This window comes from Agelaius phoeniceus, chromosome 5 (genome assembly GCF_051311805.1).
Source record: "Agelaius phoeniceus isolate bAgePho1 chromosome 5, bAgePho1.hap1, whole genome shotgun sequence".
In the NCBI taxonomy this organism is placed as follows: Eukaryota; Metazoa; Chordata; class Aves; order Passeriformes; family Icteridae; genus Agelaius; species Agelaius phoeniceus.
The window spans coordinates 64,619,538-64,639,621 of NC_135269.1; the positions used below are offsets into that span (position 1 = coordinate 64,619,538).

Sequence of the window (20,084 nt, forward strand, 5' to 3'; positions counted from 1 at the left end):
GGGTAAAAAAAAAAAAAGAAAAGAAAAAACGCTTTTTAGAGGAGATAGAATATGACTGGGACTATTGATAATTGGAAAATTGGAGGTGTTTTTAATTAATGTGAGAAGGGCACAGAGCCTTACCCCTCCAACTAAATGTACTCCTGGAGTGTGCTCATGCAGATGGAATTTTACACAGCAGCTCCTGCTGCTGAAAGAAGCAGAGAGGACTTGGATCTTTTTTTCTATAGGATGACTATAGAAATCAACTCACCCACATCATCAGATTTGAATCTGAACACCTCAATGAGATTTCCAGTTTTACCCAGTACAGAGGTACATTGATTTATCCACATCCAGAATCTCCCCAGAGCTTGTTCTGTCTCTTTCATCCAATGCCTTCCAGAGAAGGTGATGGGAATGGGGGCACTCTCAGATCTCACCCCAGCACAAGACTCATCAGGATTTACTGGGTTGTTGTATTGTTGATATGTGTTGATATGTTGACCTTTCAATTCACAATTGAAATAAAAACTTTAAAACTTAACAACTTTAAGGCACATCACCAATAGATCAATTCAGTGCACAGGAGTGAGTGCAGATCTCAAACTGTCCATCACTGGCAAGTCTCTTTTTAGAAAGATTATGCAGCAGTGATCTGGTTGGGACTGGGGTCATATCCCACACTGATTGTTTTGAGAACTATGAACTTCTCTCCTAAAATTTTACTTTATGCAGCAGAGAAACTTCTCTGGTCTCCAGTGGAAACAGTGAACAAAGAACTCTAAGCTCTACCATTATTTTTGATCTTATATGCACTATAAAGAGAGTCACAGAATGAATGAATTGCAGCAAAGCATGGCTTCTAATCTACACTCCCAACTATTACATTTTTTGGTGTGGATAGTAAGGTCGACCAAGTTAAAACCCATAAATGCCCATGGTTAACCATGTAATATACACATGTCCTAACTCAGGTTCCTGGACTAACTTGTATCCTAACTTCCTGGAGCATACTGTGGCTATAGCTCAGACCAATGTGTTTACTGATGCAAGTCCTCCTGCTCCAGGTCATGTTCTCTATAGTGTCAGGAAGCCTTCAAAATGTACAGTCAGACCAGGAGAATGTTCTCTGCTGCTTCCTCTTTCCTATCCACTTTTTCCACTCCAATCTCAAAACTTGTCCTTTGGCTACTTTTACCATCTTTTTAACCTAAACCAAACAAAATAGCATCCACAGCACGGATGTTTAATGAAGAAAATGACCTAATCCTAGGGGGCATGGGAGGGATAGAGAATGAGAAAGAAGATCTCTTTCCTAGAATGATTTCAAATAATTTCATTTAGGCCACTTGATGGGAAGATTTTATTATTTCTGGTTGTCTCCACCTACCATCTTCATGACCTTTCTCATATCCAGAGAAACTGTTGAACACATTCTAATTGCTACTTGGTCTTTGATTTCTGAACCAAATGCTTCTCTTCCTTTGTATAAAGATACAGAGAACAGTTTTCAGACAGGTTCAACTGAATCAACTGGTTCAAATACATGAGTATCTTCTGGTCAAGTGTTCAGCAGGGCCTTTGGCTTCCTGACCTGAAACCATTTCAGATTAGGGACAGGATAAATGTCAAGTAATAACAATAAGAAAGAGCCCTTTATTTTCTGATTTCAGAAATTCTACATGTCTTCCAAGAAAAAAAAGAATTGGTTGTGACAAAATATGTATATAGATAAAGCTTGTTAGATTGCAATGAGAAAAACAACTTAAAATTCATACTCAATCTCTCAAATATGGATCTACAGACTTAAGGAGTAAAAAAAAAAAAAAACAAAACCTTGTAAATTGAGTTTGTGTGCCATTCTGTTCACAGTATTATGCCACCGTCACCATAGTTTCTGAGCACTTCCTAGCACTGTGTTAGGTGACATTAGCATTTGTCACACATGGAATTTATCACTGTGAAATTATTTATTACTATTCTTAGCAATGAAGATAGTGGGAATGGGGGGTGGGAGGACTTATTGAGTGAGAAATGAGACTTGCATATCTGGACATGTTTTGTGCCACAAGGGTCGGAGTTGCTCGTGCTTCTGTAAGCCGCGGTGGGAAAGTGTGGAACTCAGTCCACACTACAGCCTGCATGACAGGACGTGTCAGCTGCTCAAATATAGAAATCCCTATTTTAAATGCAAGAGATCCTTTCACAGGAAAATTAACAGCAAAAGAACAACAAAAAAAAAATGACACAAAAAAATTTCCTCAGTGTTTTCACTCATAAGGTTGTTGAAATATGTCCTTGTAAATTCATGGGTAACGCAGACCTGGAAGAGGCTTCTTAGTCTACTCACTGTAGTCTCTTGGGATGTCAGGCAAGTGTGCTATATAACAACACAAAATGTTCCCTGAGTCCCTCTGAAAACCAGCTAGGTTGCCTCACTGACTATTTCTATTGGACAGCTTTTTCTAATTTCATTTCCATCATAGTTTAAGACTTCTAATTTGAAGACTGAATAAATTCATATGCAGTTCACAGTTGTTGGGTTTTTTTAATGTCCTTTGTTTAAAAAGCTCTTCTCTTGATGGAGATTTACTCCATTTGTAGCATCCCTCACCTTCTTCCTCCAGTAATATCTTAGATGTATTTTATGAAAGAACACATGTTGTTTCATAACCCCAGGTACCAGGATGTTTGGTTCTGTGGCCCTTTTTCCACAGCTGATACCTGTATTTACTGCATGCTGTATATCTGGATTGAGAATGTGTAGGAAATGAGCTGGAAAAAGGGAAGCTAGAAAGGCATTTAGGAACTAGGGAGTGGCACAGCAGAGGGGGCCATCAGTGTTTATGTATAGCTAGGAAAAGGGTTTGGTGTGGTTGACCAAAGACTAATTATAGGTTCAAGGATCATAACATGTACACACTCAAGTCTCAGCAAGAGTAATTAATTTCTAACATTTAATGCATTTTATTAGAGAAGTAAAAATCCTGTAAACTAGCTGCAATCTTTTCTTTCTGTTGCCATACATTAGTCTGCTATGCAATACATATATACTCAAGATCACATATGTGTAATGCCGATGCTGGGACATTCAACAAAGTGTCTGAAGTGGAAACCACACAAAGTGATGTCTACAGGTCTGTTTGAATGCCAGGAGAGTATCAAGCCTGTGTTTCCTGCCTTGGACCCTTTTAAATTTAAGAGGGCATTTTCTTTTTTATTGAACAGTCACTCAGCTTCTATAACTCTCAGCTGTTTATGTAACTGTAAAGATTACCAAGGACAATAACCTCAGGGAACTAAGCACAGTTACAACTCCACTTTAAAAATTAAGCCATGGAAAGTATGCTAAAATAATATCATAGAGTGGTTTAAACCCATAAAAAGCAAGGAAATGCCAAGCCAAGTCTGGAAATCCAGACTGACAATCTCTCTTAACCCCAGGTCTAGTAAAGAGGGTGAGTGAGGCCAGTATTTCTGGGGTGCAAACCAGATTCATAATACTATCCTAATGCAGCTTTTGTGATTTCATTTCCTTTCAGATTTTGCTCAGCCCAATCCTGCTTTGCTTTTAAAATAAATGTTTATGGTTATTCATTTTACAAAATGTTAACAATTTAAGGCCAGATCCCGTGTGCTCAAGTCAGAGAAGATGAGAGCGGCTTTAAGCTCTCTCCTTCCACTCCTCTAATCTTCAGCTTGAAAACTGCCTTGGGTGCATTGCCTTTGCATTGCTCAGCATTTGCTCTGGTAGACTGCACTGCCAGCTCTGCCTTCTTGCCTGCAGCCATGCCCTCAGCCCTTGCAGGAAGGCGTGGGGATGGTGCACAGCAAACGCTGCCTGCCGAGCAGCAGGGAACTCCCTGGCACCAGGGGAAGCTGCTCCCACCTGCACAGGCCTCTACTCATCTTTCTTTTTCACTTCTGCCGCAGTTCATGGAAGCAGGACGTGATCCATGCTTCTTCAAAGTAACTTTATGCCTCTGAACTATGAGAGGCAATGGCACATTTAAAAGGATTCGTGTACTTGCCAATAAGCAAGACTTTGTAAGGTTTATGTGTAACATCAAGGCCGTTGTTCCTTATAGTAAAGCTGTACAGAAGATTTTTTTCAACTTCAGAATATTTTTTTCTGAGAGTTTCAAAACAATTCTTGACTCTCACTGGGACTGGTTAAGATTGCCAAAGCTTCTTTTGTGCAGAGAAAACTCCATGCACGTACCAGAGGAGCCAGTAATGTTCAAGCGTGCATAAACATGGCTTATAACAAAGCTCATGATTCAGTCTGGGGCACTGAACTGCAGTTTTTCATGTCCAAGATGACTTCCCTGAGCACAGCTTTTTTACTGTGTATTTGCAAATGCTTCCTTGTCACATCTGGCCAACTCTGTATCAATAATTAAATATACACTGCTACAGTGACTGATGTATAGTTCCCTAGCTTCTAGATGAATGCCCTGACTACATGGCTATAGAATCAGTCTCCCTTGTTTTATTTGGCTTGGTGACTGTTTAATTATTTACACAAAATGAAAGCTTTAGAAGCTTGTGAGTATTTAATATCTCTAAGAGACTTAGGAAGTCTTTAAGAGCTGCTGGTCAGCACCTTCCCTTGGGCTGGGCACAGTTCTCTTCCCCAAAACATACAATTTCTGTAAGAAGGTTGAGCATCTCCAGCATGTGACTGTGTGATGTAGTAACTCTGTGTTCCTGCTTAAATCCCAAAAACTTAATCACTCTCTGTAATGTTGTTCTACTTTTATGCCAGTTCAGGGCAAGAATTTCTGGGAAAAGTTCACAAGCTCTTCACGTGCAACTGCCTTCTCCTCTCCATTTTTGGTACCAATCAGCTGTGTTTTCTGCACCCTGTCAGCTCTGACCTTAGCCTCAGTATGGAAAAAGCAGTTTAGCTCCTGCTCTGACTGCAGTAAACACTAGCAAGGACTTAGAGCTGGATGTCTCACCACCTAACTATTAAACTCTACAGAGATGAGAATTTGTCTCTAAGTTTGATCAGAACTCTTGCAGCTTTCAGTATATGCCCCTTAGAATACTCCTTTTTTACCTGAAGCTAAGCACTCTGTAAAAAGCAGCTAGGAAAGCAAACTCATCACTACACAGAAATCGATGTCTTTACTAAAAACTAATAAAGGTCTGCAAACTTAAGGTTCAAAAAGAGTTTGTATAGATCTTTAAGAAAGCAGTGAACACCTCAATCTTCAATGAGAGCTTGTTTCATTAAAAGCATATCCACTTTAATAATGTGCAAACACAGAGTTTCTTTTGTAATTATATTTTAAAAAGAAAAAATGACAAATTAAAAACAATTATCAAAGGACTGGCATGCCTGCAGAGCTTCAAACCCAAACTATTATCATTTTTGGATTTCCATGTTAGATGCTGAAATTAGGAGAGCTGTGTGGAAAGGCTGCCAGGATCTTATCACTGGGAAATTAACAGTAAAGCCTCAGAGCCTCTAACAGGAATGTTGTAGTGCCGATTTTAGGCCAATCTTTCCATATTAGGAAGGTAAATGTATTAAGTTGCAGTGGAGAGAGAGATTTTAAAAATGTACTTAAGGATCATTCTCTATTAAATTATGGACAGTTATGAGAATAATTTCTAAAGGTTTCAATTTAGTTCTTATCTTGTTTTAAATTAAGTTTGAAACTTTCCATACAGGAATATAGTGCAAGAACTTTATTTAAGAGTTGGAAATCACTTTCACTCTGGAATACAAAAAATGCTTTCTACTTTTATGCTCGTTTTGTAAAATACTTAAATTCAAGAATGCTTGAGGTTCATCAGCTCCCCACCTTGAGCACAGAGCAGTTGTGGTTTCTGCACTGTCAGATGTAACCTCAGTGCTAATTTGGGAAAAGCAGCTCTCACATGGAGTGCTGAAAGCCTGATAACCGAATCCACGACGGAATGACATGACTTCAGCAGGGAAGTACAGGGCCCATGGACAATGGCTGCATTTTCCCACTGCATAAATCCTCCTGATTCAGCTGTCATTGTGCAAATCTACTGCACAAAAGCAGATTTTGCTTGCATGACTGAGTTTAAAATGTCATCATGACTATCATAACTGAAGTTGATGTTGGTCATCTTTAACACATTATTGCTCTACCAGGTATCAAGATAGATGGGTATGTCTATAACCCTTGTACTTTACTGCTTCCTGAAGACCAGAAATCTTGTTTACTGTCACAATAAAATGACCCAATGAATACAATTTTTATGTTACTGGATAAACACAGATTGTAGAACTGAAATGCTGTAGACTTGAATCTGTTCTCCAGACAGTTAGTTGTACATATTAATTGCAGCAAAACTAAATTTAACAGGATATGCATCAGATTCATAAACTTTTCATATTAAAATACAGCTCCATACTTGTTATATACACACTTATATGATACGTGTATCCAATGTATGTTATATATAGAGTTAATCCAACTTGCAAGAACATTTTGTGGTTTTAATTATGAGTCAGGGGCTGATGTTGTTATGGATTGTATATACAGCTGATGTGATATCCAGTTTGACACTAAAAGATCTTCACTAACTAATAACAAACTGTGTTTTAAAACATACTCTGCTCTTACACATTAAAATTTGTGTGAACAGTTTGCACTAAATTGTAAAACCACATAAGAAAGCCTGGACCTCAGCAGAGACATAAATAATATGGCTAGGAGCAAAAAATGTCTAAGAATAAAATATTTTGTGAATTCAAAAACAGGAGTGCAGGTGCAAGCAGTATGTACAGCCAAAGTAGAGCTAGTTAACACTTAAAAAATTAAAATTTAAATTAACTCAGCAACTACAGTTAGTATTACTTAATTCAAATGTCAGCTTTTTCAGACAATGAATTCTCATTTCCAAAACGCTCATATCCTTGTATAGCTAAATCCAAGTGTAATTCCATTTGAGCTATTGTAAATTTGACTTCAGTAGAACTTGGATAGAGTACTCAGATGTATTCTAAAGTATATTGGTACATGAAGGCAAAATCAAATTTCCTCTGAAACTATCTTTCCCTCCTCAGACATGCAAATAAACAACCACAGGCTTGATTGCTAATATCCATACAGTAATGCAAGCTATTGTGCCTTGCTAAACTATTGGATATTTTGAAACCAAATCACTTGGAATCCCCGGGACCCCCTTCTCTTTTTCCAAACTCCTGACAACTCTGGCTTGCTCACGAAGTTCTGCTGGTTGACTTTTGGCTGGATGTGGCCAGTGTCCCCTTCAATCCAGCAAAAATTAAACCTTGTACAAAGCACAGTCCTGCCCAAGGCTCTGGAGCTACTTTGTGCTCATGTGTGGCTGATGCCTCAAGCCTTGAGCTTCTGTCCAACTTGCATGACTATGCTGCTCATACTGTCTGTGTATGTTTTAAATTTAATCACACTCCACAAATCTTAGTGTAATTAAACCAAAAATGCTTCTTTATAAATCACTTTTGATTAGTTTAACTGGTTTAAGGCAGAATTCTGCCCCAAATAAAAGAGGAGTGTATATGTCACAGATGTTGCTGGAACAGAGCTGTGTGCTAGTCTTTAATGGCTGGATGAGTGTAACCAGAGAAATGTGCATTTTACATACCATTTAGCCACCGGGAGTCGTGCTGCTCTGTTCTGATGGGATGGTGATGCCCCAGAGTTCGGAAAATGGCAAAGTCCCTGCCCATGAAGTCTGCTGCTGTGCCAGAGTACAGTTCTCCATCTGCAGGAGGACATAATTGTAAGCAATATTCCCCAATTTTCCAGTCATGGCAAGTCAGAGAAAGCTGTCATATGTTCATATTTCACTAATAGGGATAATGAGTAAATTACAAAACAACAAGCCATATGCAACGTATTGTCATTGAAAATAGAGATTAGACCCAATTTCTCACTGCAGAGCTTAATTGTAACCTCTTGCAAATGAGCTGTATCTGCAGACTGCTGGTGTGCTTTGCAAAAATGTGTCTGAATTCTTAGGCTGGAACAGTGACAGCCAGTGCACCTACCCTGGCAGGCAGGAGTATGCAGCCTCAGAAAACCCACCTAAGTGTGAAATTGCCCTGTTTAGAACAGGAGTTTGGTTTGGAGACCTTCCAACCTACTGGGTTTATGTGACTCTGGGAACTGAAGAGTCCAGCTCAGTCACTTTTGCTTCAGAAAGTCCTTAGGCCCTTCAATTTTTCCTATAAAAACTATGTGGTTTTTACTTTGGTTCGTTTAAGGGGCTTTTTTTGTTTTGTTTTGGGTTTTAGTTTTGGGATTTGTTGCTTTTGGTGTTTGTTTTTTTTTTTTTTTTTTGTTGTTGTTGTTGCCATTTTATTATGGTTTGGTTTTACTCTTTTTTTCTGAGCAGATCATCAGAAAACAGTATATTTTACAGGAAAGACAGAACATGCCTTTCTCCTTTGCCCACCTTTGTAACTGGCACTGGCAAAGGGCAACAGCTGAGGGAGAAAATAAATGAGGTCATTCCCTGCTACCTTGACCCCCATGCATTTCACAGTGAACAACTGAACTGAAAATTGACCTGTGATACTTCAGCCCATAAATGGCACACACACAGCCTAGCTGGAGATGAAACTCATCCCAGTGTGTCCCTCCTCAGCCAGCTAGAAGTGCCACAGAGGAGACAGAGGGGGTGGCGAGAGAGAGAGAGACTGTCTAAATTCTAAGGAGCAGGTCAAGTTAAATACCTGCCAGCTGGAAGAGGGTGTAATAATAATAATGACATTGTAACAAGAGCCACAGAAAAGAACCAGGGATCAAAGTACTACACATATCTTTCTGACTTTAATTTACAGCTTGTCCATGAAATCACTCTGAATCAAAAATGCTAAAAATGCATTTTTAGGACTGTGTTCTACATCTGTATGTGAAATGAGATAACCTACCTTATCCTGTTAAAATGGAATTGAAAAGCATTATTCCTTCCAGCTACTACTTTCAAACTACCCATATTACACGGGTCCCTTGTGAAAAAGACAAGTTTGAGGATAAAATAACTTTCTTTTAGCTAAGGTAATACATTTTTCATGGTCATGATGAACTCTACCATATCCTCATTTTAAAACACCCTTTTAGGAACAAGCTTATCATTTTCATGGCAATTTTAGGTATTTCCATGGCAGGACAACCAGATCCAAGCATGCCTACTGGATATCCCTGTCATCTTTTCCCCTGAACACTGACACCATGAAATCACCAACTGAACCTAGAGTGGCTCTGTAACCATATGGTAGCTGTGAAAGTCAGGAAGAGTGAAAACATGATAGCGGAAAGGCGTGGAATTGAATGAATTCACAGCAGAGATTAGAAGCAAACAGACCAGTCATGCCCAGCAGGAGGTGTAATCAGAAGGGAAACAGAACAGCATATCATTAATTAACGATTTACCATTCTTCTGTGTCATTTTCAACTTTTTTTGAAGGGGAGACAATCACTTAATTATAGTTATTATTATGTACAGAGTATGCAGCTGAGATTTTAAAGATCATAAAACCTTTTTGCCTGTGAAAAGGGCTTTGATGCTATGCTTAACCTTTCTTTAACCTTATCTTCATTTTCTTGTCTTTCAATCCCTAGTGAGTTCTGATAAATCAATAGAAATCAAAGAGGAAAGGAAAAACCAACAAGGGCTATTTTTCTTCTTAGTTATCAACAGATCTAAAGGTCAATCAGTCAAGAAAAAAAAATCTATATTTAATACTATATTGCTAAAATTTAACCAAATGCGATTTGAAAACTAATGAAAATTATATATTTGAAATATTTAGAATTGTAAGGTCGTTTTGACACCTCAGTTTCTAACTTGATATATAAAAACCACTGGAAATGAACATATTTTCCAGGCTGGACTCAGCTCAACCCAAGAGGACACTACAAAGCTCTTGTGGCTGATACTTTTTCTTCAATGGTGACAAGATAAAAGTTTTGCCAATAACTGGCTTCAGCATGTTTCAAATGAGGAAGGGTCTGTAGAAAACTATCTGACCTTTCTATCATCCCTACTACAGCCCCTCCAAGTTTCAGTATACCTAAACCACTGCCTGCAGTTTGAACTGATCTGCTGTAGTCATGCAAAAAGGGGATTTTGACTTCTTCCAGACAGAAATACCAAGGAATACCATTTATTTTTGTAAGGCTTTAGATAATTTTTGCAAAATTCAGGGTGAGCCTCAAGTCATGTCCCAGATGTGCACATCCTTTGAGTTAGTGCTATGCAAAAGCTATATGAGGATTCTGCCTCCTGTCTAGATAGATGTACATTCATCTTTATTTCCCTGTGCATACTTTCTTCTGGACTGAAATTTACTCATTGCTAGTCTGGAAAATGATTCTTTAATGTCACAGATAGTCTTCACTGTGTTACTTCTACTGTTAGGAGTTTAAAAAGAAGTTTTATAAACTTTAAGAAGAAAGTGTAAATTAATAGTTTGAAAACTGGTAAACATTTATCAAGGGGAAAGAATGAAGGAGAAAAAAAAAAGAAAAAGAAAAAATTAGTCAATTTGTATTTCAAGCCCAGCAGCACAAAGGAACCATTGTCCAGAACTAAAGGATGGCCTTCAGTTGTTTGCATTGGTAAAAAATATGTTTTGGACCAAAACCACTTATTGTAAAGGAGCAGCATGCTGACACAAAAAATGCAAACAGAGATACATATATTGACTTTACTGAATAAAGAGGCAACAATTAAAGTCCATAGTAATGCTGATTTTTGGAGGGGAGGAACCCTTTACATAAACAGCACAGAACTCTGAGTAACCCCCCAAGGTCATGAGATACAAAGATGTTGAAAGCTATGCAAAGTGCATCTATTTGATAAATTGTTTCTATTCAGCTTTTAAGTAAGATTGCATTCTGAAAGAAAATTATTTGTGGAGAGTTAAAAACTGTAAACTTTATTTTCAAAGTAGTAAGGAAGTTGAATGAATGAGGAATATAGGCAAAACCAAGCCCTGAAAGTCACAATTGCTCTCAATGGTAAAAGGGTTCACAAATGAAATCTATCCTTGGTTAAAAGGTTTATTCACTAAATTTAAGATTTTCAGACATAGAGGTGGTTTGACTTCACTTCTTTTGAGGTCAGTAACTAAAACTTCCTAGAAAGTACAGTCATTTTAAAATCTTGAAGCTCATATGTATTTACTAGCTAATTTCTAAGAAATAGAGTACTGAAGTTCCTAACTACTGAAATGCCACTGTCATTCAGATCACATAATTAAATATTTGGGAGCATTATGGCACCTAAACTGATTTTTAAAAATGAAAGATTAAATAATTGTTAAAATCTAAAAGGAATTGTGAATTTTAAAAGAAAAGAAAAAAAATCAGTGAGACACAGGAGCATAAAAAGCTTTGAGAATTCTGGATAACCAAAGCTTTTGACAATCCCAAATGGTCATTTCCCTAAACAAACAGTTGGGACAATGCTGCCTCCTTCTCTGAAGGGTTTGTTTTGGTTTTTTTCCAACTGTCCCAATACAATTCCTTTAGTCTAACACATTCAGTGATATTTTCTCCTGTGATTATATTCCTTGGAAACCATGCTGCTTCTCATTTTCCTCCCGCACTGGAATACTCCTGAGTGGTGCCCAGGGATTTCTTGGTCTCTACATTTCATGCATTAGCCCACTCAAATGGAGAGTGTTTAGTTAGCAGCACATAGATGGGAATGGCTGCACAGTGTCTTACATTACTAGGAACCACTTGTATCATGTTCCCAGCTGGCATTTACTTTAGAGTAGGGTAGCAATAACCAACTTTAATGAACAACTGTTAAAAAAATAATGAAAAATGTTTGCAGGTGGATGGAACAAGGAATGTATACTGGAAAAATATTGGAACAATTTAATAATGATGAACTGTTTATTTTCATTTTGCTTTAGTGTGGCTTTTTTTTTTTTTCAAATAATATTGATTTTTTTAGGAGAGAGGGAAAACTGAAGATCCTCTTTACACTGGTAAGAGCTTGTTTCAGGTGAAATACAGAATAGGCCTCCTGGGTACTAATGCCTATTTAAGACCTGAAGTTACTTTTTTTGCAAATTAACATTCATGTTTTGCCCAAATTCCTGCATTTCACTTACCTAAAATTTAGTTTCTAGTTATGGTGGCAAAACCATTGTCCTTCCACACTTTGCAAAATATCTGTTTAGTGTTTCTGATGAAGAAGAGAGATAATGCTTCCTTCCTCTCAGTAACCATCTAAATTATTCTTCTCAGCCTTTTTTTTTACTTTCCTGATAGTTACTTTCAATTACTAATTATAACATTGCATTTTAATGAATGCTGGGGAATTCTTTTACATAGCTGCCCTCTTAAATCTTAGATAAACCATGTTCACTAAAGAGGACAAATATTCTGTCACGTGAAGGGCCAGGAGTAGCTGAGTTACAGCTCAGCCCAGGAGAAGAGAAGCAGCAGTGTATCCATGTTCCTGTTGTGACATCTTTGTGTTTGAGAGGCTCCATGGCCTTCATGGCCTCACTCACTGCTTCCCTCCTGTGATTCCACGCTTTGGACAGCAGCTGGACCAAACCTCTCCATCTCCAGTCATTGCTTGGCCAGTTCATCCCCTGTTCCTCAACTGTTTTGGGGGTGGAAATCATTTTGCCTTAGGTCATCAATTTACCATAAAAACAAGGTGTTTTTTGGCAAAGAGGAGTTATTTTTAGGCAAAGAACCAGTGGTGAATTTGGCATACACCCTCTCCAATACACACTCTGCAGAAAAGGGTTGCAGTAAATGCAACATCATAGCCAGTAATGCAGTGTGGCTGTGAGGCAAATATAAGGAGACAGAGAAAGAAGGCTGCTTGTGTTCAGGATGCAGGAATGCTAATTTCAGCTTCACCTTGAGTTTTGTGTGACTGAAGCAGAAATTTTTCATTGGCTTTGAATGCTCAATTTGCACCATTTTCTATTGTGTTATTACACCCAGTGGCTCTAACTGAGGCCTGATTGAAAACAAATGATCATGCTCAGTCTATTCTTTATTAGAAGAAAATATATGTGGGAGTGAAAATTATAGTGACGGGAAGGGGGCTCAAGAAAGCAAAGATGTATTAAAGACATGAAATCTGAGCCAAGGGAAGTAAGATAATCATATTTGTGACGGACTGAGTGAAAAAGAAAAAAAAAAGGAATGTGAAAAGCTAGATGCTGTTGACTTTGTGCAGTTGCATACATACCAGTTATACCATGTAATACTGGCTTGTCATCATTCTCTTCTTTGTTGTATATTAAAGTAAATAGTAAAGCTATTCACTTGAGAGTAGCTCTGTCACAAATTCAAGTTGCTCCAGGCACCAATTTATACACTGGCCTTTTACACACACTTTTTTGTTTCTGTTTGTACAGGGTACAAGTTGGAGCAAGATGTGGATGTCTTTCCTGTTTTTCCTGTTAAAAAGCATGTGTCCCCAGGTTAGCTCATCACCTGGGATCATTATGGGCTTTTAACATCAGGAAATGAGGCACACTTAGGACTAAATTTTTGTTGCCGTCTATTTTGAATAGCTTAATTTTTAAATGCAAAGTAAATAGAATAAGGGCAGACAGTAAGCAAGGCCCAAGGGTAACAATATGGACAAAGGTCTGAATAAACCAATGTATCTCATTATGTGTCATTTCCTGAAGACTTCTGAGAAATGAGAATCTCCAATCTCAAACTATTGTTGGATTTAAAGTTGTAATAAAGTGCCAGAAAATTACATGTAAAGATGTTAAAGATAAGGTGGCTACACCTAGGCAGAGGTGTAGGGAAAGAAGAATCTGTTTCATCCTAATTTAGTCTCATAAAACATCCTTTTGCCTTTTTTGTGAAGGTGAAGTAATAACAATGAACATATTTAATTTAATTAGATAAGTTAAATCAATTAGATAAATTAAATCAATTGCATTCATTCAATTAGATTGACACAGTCCAGTTGCTCCGTATTTACATATTCCGTGAAGTGAAGTATTGCCAATTCAGAAACACTTAATTTATTTCTTTTTGATCTGGCCAGGAATTTAACTTTATTTACTGTCAGCAGAATCTCTTCAGCTGAAACATCACCCTAGGGCCTAGACCAGGGGCTGCTCATTGATCTCCAGCTTCCATGCAAGGTAAAGTTGGGTGACAGACATTCCTTGGCAGAAAAACTGATGTAAGGAATTATTTATTCCTGCTCTCACTTAGCTCTCAGCTGTGCTTGTGTGACCACCAGTGTGGCCAGCCTGTGAACTGGGTGATTAAAATGCCTCCACCAAGACGTGAGAAGGAAAAACACTCAGCAGAATCAAGGTACCACTGGGGTATAAGGCAGCTCTTGTGACACCTGAATTTTGGTTTACACCTCAGGACATTTGGGTCAGCTGTATTAAAGGTAAACCAGAATTGCTTTAACCTGGAAATAAATTGCATAAAACAAATGCCTATTTTAGGTCCTGCAAGGAGAAAAAAAAAAAAGCAGAAAACTGGCAAATTATTAACAGTGAATGCACATCTCATTGAACTTGTTATGTGGCACCTACCTACTAAAAGTGAAGCTGTCAGCAGTTTGGGATCATAAGGGCTTTTCCCCCGCCCATTTTCAAAATGTGACTCTTCCATTCTAAAAATGTTGTCCTGTGAAATAAAAAAAAATAAAAATTTTTAAAAAATAAAAAAGAAGGTAAAAGCAACATTATTTCATTAAAGAAAACTAAGAATTAATTTGAACTGTGTTCAAGAAGAGTGAAGTGTATGTCAGTCTTAGTGGAGTTTGTGGCTTTAGGGAAGTCAAATTGCACTGGGTGAGGACCTGGTAAAAGTGCCCATCTCCTAATCAGTATGTGCTGAATGCTGGTCAAAGGCAAAAATACACATAAACAGCTTGTGTCTCTTCTGTTGCACTTCACATATAATTAATTTTCATATTAATTTTCATGTGTTTATTGAATTATTTTTGCTTTCACTGAGAATACATCTGAGTAACAGTAACTGAAGAAGCAGGAATTTGAAACTTTTATCTAAAAAAAAGATAAAATCTATGTTTTACTGACTATTATTTTCTGAAATGCGCCACCACTGTAGATTAGTACATAACATTCTGCTTTTCCTAGCCTGAGTATATCCTCAAATTCAATTTCAATTACATCAGGAAAGGTATTATTATTATTATTATTATTATTATTATTATTATTACTACTACTACTACTACTACTACTACTACTACTACTACTACTACTACTACTACTTGACACCTTAAGATGACACTTTTAAAATATACAGGCTGAGGGCAAATCATAGGGGAATATAAACCAAGATTAAAAAGGGCCTCAGTCAACACCAACTCAAATGAGGTAAATAAATCCAAAGCAATGGGCTTTTCAGTACATTTAATTAATTTTAACAGGGAGACCAAGTCTGCCAATCAATTTGAATAGTAGGTTTATCTTACATTTTGCACTGAGGATAAAACCAGAAGAATAGATGCTTTGTGCACAGAAGTCTTCAACATTCACAAAAGACTTGTGAAGACCTCAGCAAAACCTGGGATTTCCATTTCCCACTTGCACTGTGGTTAATTTGCAGACACCTAATTAAGTCAAGGAGCCCCAAAGAGAAGAGATCAACCTCCACCTTGGAAGCTGCATCCTCCTTGGCTCCCTGCCTTCCCTGTATTGATCATCCATACTGAACCCAGGCATGGGCCAGGCTAGTGACCAAACACACTTCCAAACTGTGTTATTTCAAATCCATGATTCTGTAAAGCCACAGGCTACAGATTTTATTACAGGCTTGTTCAATTACATCACACAAGCATGTATCTGTGTGTATTTATTACGTATTTTCAAAAGAACGTGAGATGGATTTCACACTTCCTTCCACTCACTGAAGAAAAAGATGAAGGGAGAATGAACTGTTAGGGGGATAGCCATCTATGGCTTACTGCACTGTAAGATAAAAAAGGTTGGACACAGCTGAGTGAAGTTTGCTCCCAGAAAATCTCCCAAGGCACGTTCTTGTACATGTAGCCTGCCTGATTATGTTTATACAGTCATCCTGTATCTGTAATATCTGACACAATATTAACATTTCTCTCTCTCCTGTTGTCTTTCTTTCTGGTTCTTAATAATCCAGACACATTCCTTCCTTCTCTCCAGTCTTCTGGCTTTGCTCCTTCTAACCAGAGATGAATAAATAATCAAACAGAAAAGCATTTCTGGAATTCTACTGTAGGGTCCATATCTAGATTTTGCACAATAAATAAAAGTAGTAAATTGATGAGAATGCTAAACCTCAACTGCAATAATAGAAGATGGCACTAATGCTACAAGCTATTATTGAAAAATGTTATTATCAATCTACATTTTCTTGGCATTTCTCCTTAGTAGATGGTAATTGCTCAACCTGAACACCAATTAATATCTGATAAGGCTAGAGAGTCAGTGGCATGACAGTTAAAGCAGAATATATTCCCAAAATAATCACATGTGTCATTATAAGACAAATAGGAAACAGATGTGGAAAGTGATTTGGTGTAGGAAGGATCTGATTTTTGACTGTATTCTTCTGGTTTATGTCACTGTAACTCTACTGATATTGGTGTGCAGAAGGCAAGAACAAGTGGAGACCCAGGTCAACCTAAATCAGAGATGATCTACCCTTCTCTTAGTGTTTGTGGAATAAAACATTTGAAATAAGAGGCCTGAAAGGGAAATCCCACAGTGTTTTCACATTTCAGTTAAAAAGCAATGAGCAGACATGTACTGTAAGTTTCCAAATTTATGGGTGAGTAATAATGACAATAAATACATCGCTGTTAAGTGCCAAATAAATGTATTATGGTTAGTCTGAGACCCCAGGCAGGTCTGAAAACATGCTGTAGGAAGTCTGTAGGAAGTGTCACAAACAGGGCAACTTGCCCTAACAGCATTTTGGGTGCTGAAATCAATCCACCTCTATCTACAAACCAACAGAACATACAGGCAACAGAGGAATAAACTCTTTTCTACACGCCACCTGCCATTTTAAAAGCCTAGGAAGCAATATGACTTGTGATAGCTATTTGATCACACTAGTCACTTGTCTGATTTGTGATAGGTACTTGATCACACTGGTTACATTTCCACCCAAATTTCATCAGTCTGCCTGGAGATGGCAAAGAACAAGGCTCTGCTCAGAGATTTAGGGGGTCTTTGGACTATGTGAGTGTGGCCCTCTTTTATACAGTACAGACAAGAGCTGTCAGATGGAAAGAATGCACACTGATTTCAGAAGAATTCTGATCAGTTAGTAATTTTGCTGCTTCTTGGGTTTTGCAGTTAATTGAATACAAAGAATGGTACTGCAGTGAGTCAGCAAATGCCTGAGCCATAGACAGCAAAACCCCCTCTGTATTAAACAAATGCTCAATGCTGCAAAGTTTTATGAGGGCTATTACAGAATCAAGGACAGGAATTCATGACAAAGCAAGATTGCCAGGTGGGAGAAAAAGTTTTAAGAAATGCAAAAAGAAGAAAGAAAAGAAAATTCAAAGAAAGGCCTTTGTAACTCAGCAATTAGCCCAATTTATTGTCTAGACCCTTTCATTAGTTGCATTGGCATCCCAAAAGGATATTGCAATGTACTTCAAACCTCTTTTACAGATCCTTGTAGTTAAAACTTTGCTGTGGCATGTTTTATGGGTTATTAAACACTAAGTTTATATCTCATTGATGCTTCTTTAAAATACATAGTAAAACCACCGAAAATGAGATTGTTTAGGTCTTGAAATTCCACAAACCCATAAAGACAGCAACTGACTGCTGGCTCATGATATGACATGAATTGTTTCACCTAGTAAATGCCTTGCATGGAAGGAGATAATGCTTCTGGCTCCTTAAAACATATGTTTTCCTGTAGCAGACAGTATGATAGATGGCAAGATTTAGCCAAAAAGAGCTACAGTTCAGTCCTGGAAACGAAGGAAAAAATTGTTGTGATTCCCAACGATCTGCCACTTCCAGGCTCCAGAGACTCGCTTCCAAACAGCTGAAATACTGAAACAATATGTCAGATCATGACACTGAGTGGTGACAAGACCTTGCCTCTGACTAGACATTTCACATCTTGTTATTGAATAGCTTCAGTCAGCCAGCAAGCAAATAAAACATTATATATATATATATAGTTATGTATATATATGCTATATATACATAAGCATAACAAATCTACACCTTTTTATACACACACACACACACAGATATATATATATATATATAGATATAGATATAGATATATATATATATATATAATATTTATACCTAGCATGATAACCTCTTAAACTTTTTCTTTGTATGTCTGCCTGTACCTAGCCCATCCAGTACTGTCTGGAAAACTTAAATTAGCTGTTATTGGTAAATATAGATTTTATTTTCCAGTTTAGTACTACTGCCATGGAGGTGAACGTGTGGCCAGTGAGGAAGCACTAACCTACCATCCAAAGTCTGGACAGCACTGACTGTTGAATTTCAGGGGGATTTTTTTCCTGTAACTTTTCTGGCAATTATTACAGAAATCAGCCCAGAACTGCAGAGCCTAATGCAGAAAACCCACTGCTGGTCAATAATGAATAGACACAGGGAAAGTAAATGATCTGAAGAGACTTTGTTGATGGACTGTGTACAGCTACTATGGAGTCAGTACTGGTGTAAATTATTAGGCATGGAATGACAGCAGTGAAGCTCCCAGCCATCCTAGTGCAATGGAATGAACTCATATCCTTACTCTTGTAACCCCCAAACCATAAATAGAAAGGAGCACATCTCCAGGGTATCTTTCAGGGGCTAACTGATTTCTACAAGAAGCTGCTGAATAAAGAATGGTCCAGAAACATGCAATGTGCCAAGAGCCTTAGGAACTATCACAATCTTTAATTAAAAAGATAGAGTTGGTCATAGCTGTGATAATTTTTGATTTTGACATCCCCCTTGCTATTTACACAGACTCTGTTGTGCTATGATGAAGTATTTTATAAAACAAACTGATCAAGACAAAAAAGGACAAACCCCAAAAGTAACACCCCTGACCCAAAACCCCAGAAAAAAATAGCTCCAGATGATTTCCAGAGTGCCTGGAGCACAACAATGCATCCATTGTGCAATGAAGGACTTTAAAGCCAGTGGCAATGTCTCTTAACTGAGTAAGAAGTTGCTGGTATGGAAATATTTTGTTCTCTGCATTGTTCAGTATTGGAAAGTTCAAAAGGCAAAGCTCCACTTCCCGCTCAAGGGAAAAACTTTCAGACTTGTTAAGGTTTGGATTTCTCCTCTCTACACAGAGGATTAGTTGAGGTGGCTGAATTTGCTGCCCTGTCACAGCAGAAGGCTACAGGTCCCTCTGAAGGAGGAGTCAGAGCAGCTCAGAACTGCAGCTCCCAAGGGCGAGATCTCATCATTGACCACAGAGGAACCTTCATATGAAGTTAGGTCTGAGCTAAGAATGTTTCTGAAATGAACACTGCAGAGGCAGCTGATTAGAGACATCTTAGAGACTTTTACAAAACAGGAATTTGATGATTTTGATCTTTGGGGTTTTTTTTGCCCCTTTTTTTTTCTTTTTTTCTCCTGCCTTCCAAAATATTAATACCAGTGATTTTTTGATTCACCTCTTGCCCATACAACTTTCTGTGCACACATTAAGTAACTACATCAAGGCTATTTCAGAGGGCCTTTTGAGCAAATTTCACTCTGTGAGAATTGATTTATTTATGAATTATGTTACTTTTCAAGAATAATTTTAAGTGAAACAACTGTGCAGGATATGGCTATGTTGTTATTGTTATTATATTTCCTATTTCACACTTAATCTATTGAGTCATGAAAACTGTTAAATATGAGGACTTTGGTTTCAGGTTTGGGAATCATGCTGTTACAGAACTTTTAATGAGAAACTTTTATTAAATTTATCCCCATGGAATGCTTTATTTTTAAAAAAGTTCAAGTGCAAATAAATATAATGTGAGAAATTATGCAAAAAATAAAAATATTAAAACAAATGTAAATGTTGAGGCAAGTGGTAACCATTAGGGAAATAGGTGAAAAGTGATTGAAATAATAATGCAATTGCTTTAAA

The 20,084-nt window shown here is 37.6% G+C and overlaps 1 protein-coding gene across 2 annotated transcripts in view; it reads right to left on the minus strand.

The window, feature by feature from the left end:
- SEMA3A (semaphorin 3A) overlaps positions 1-20,084 on the minus strand; it is a 165,315-nt gene that overhangs the window by 52,968 nt on the left and 92,263 nt on the right. For both annotated transcript variants that reach the window (XM_077179195.1, XM_054631159.2), the window contains 2 exons: positions 14,519-14,612; positions 7,600-7,719 (listed from right to left, as the gene is read on the minus strand). In XM_077179195.1, the coding sequence (XP_077035310.1) occupies positions 7,600-7,719; positions 14,519-14,612 (214 nt within the window). The remainder of the gene's footprint in view (positions 1-7,599; positions 7,720-14,518; positions 14,613-20,084) is intronic.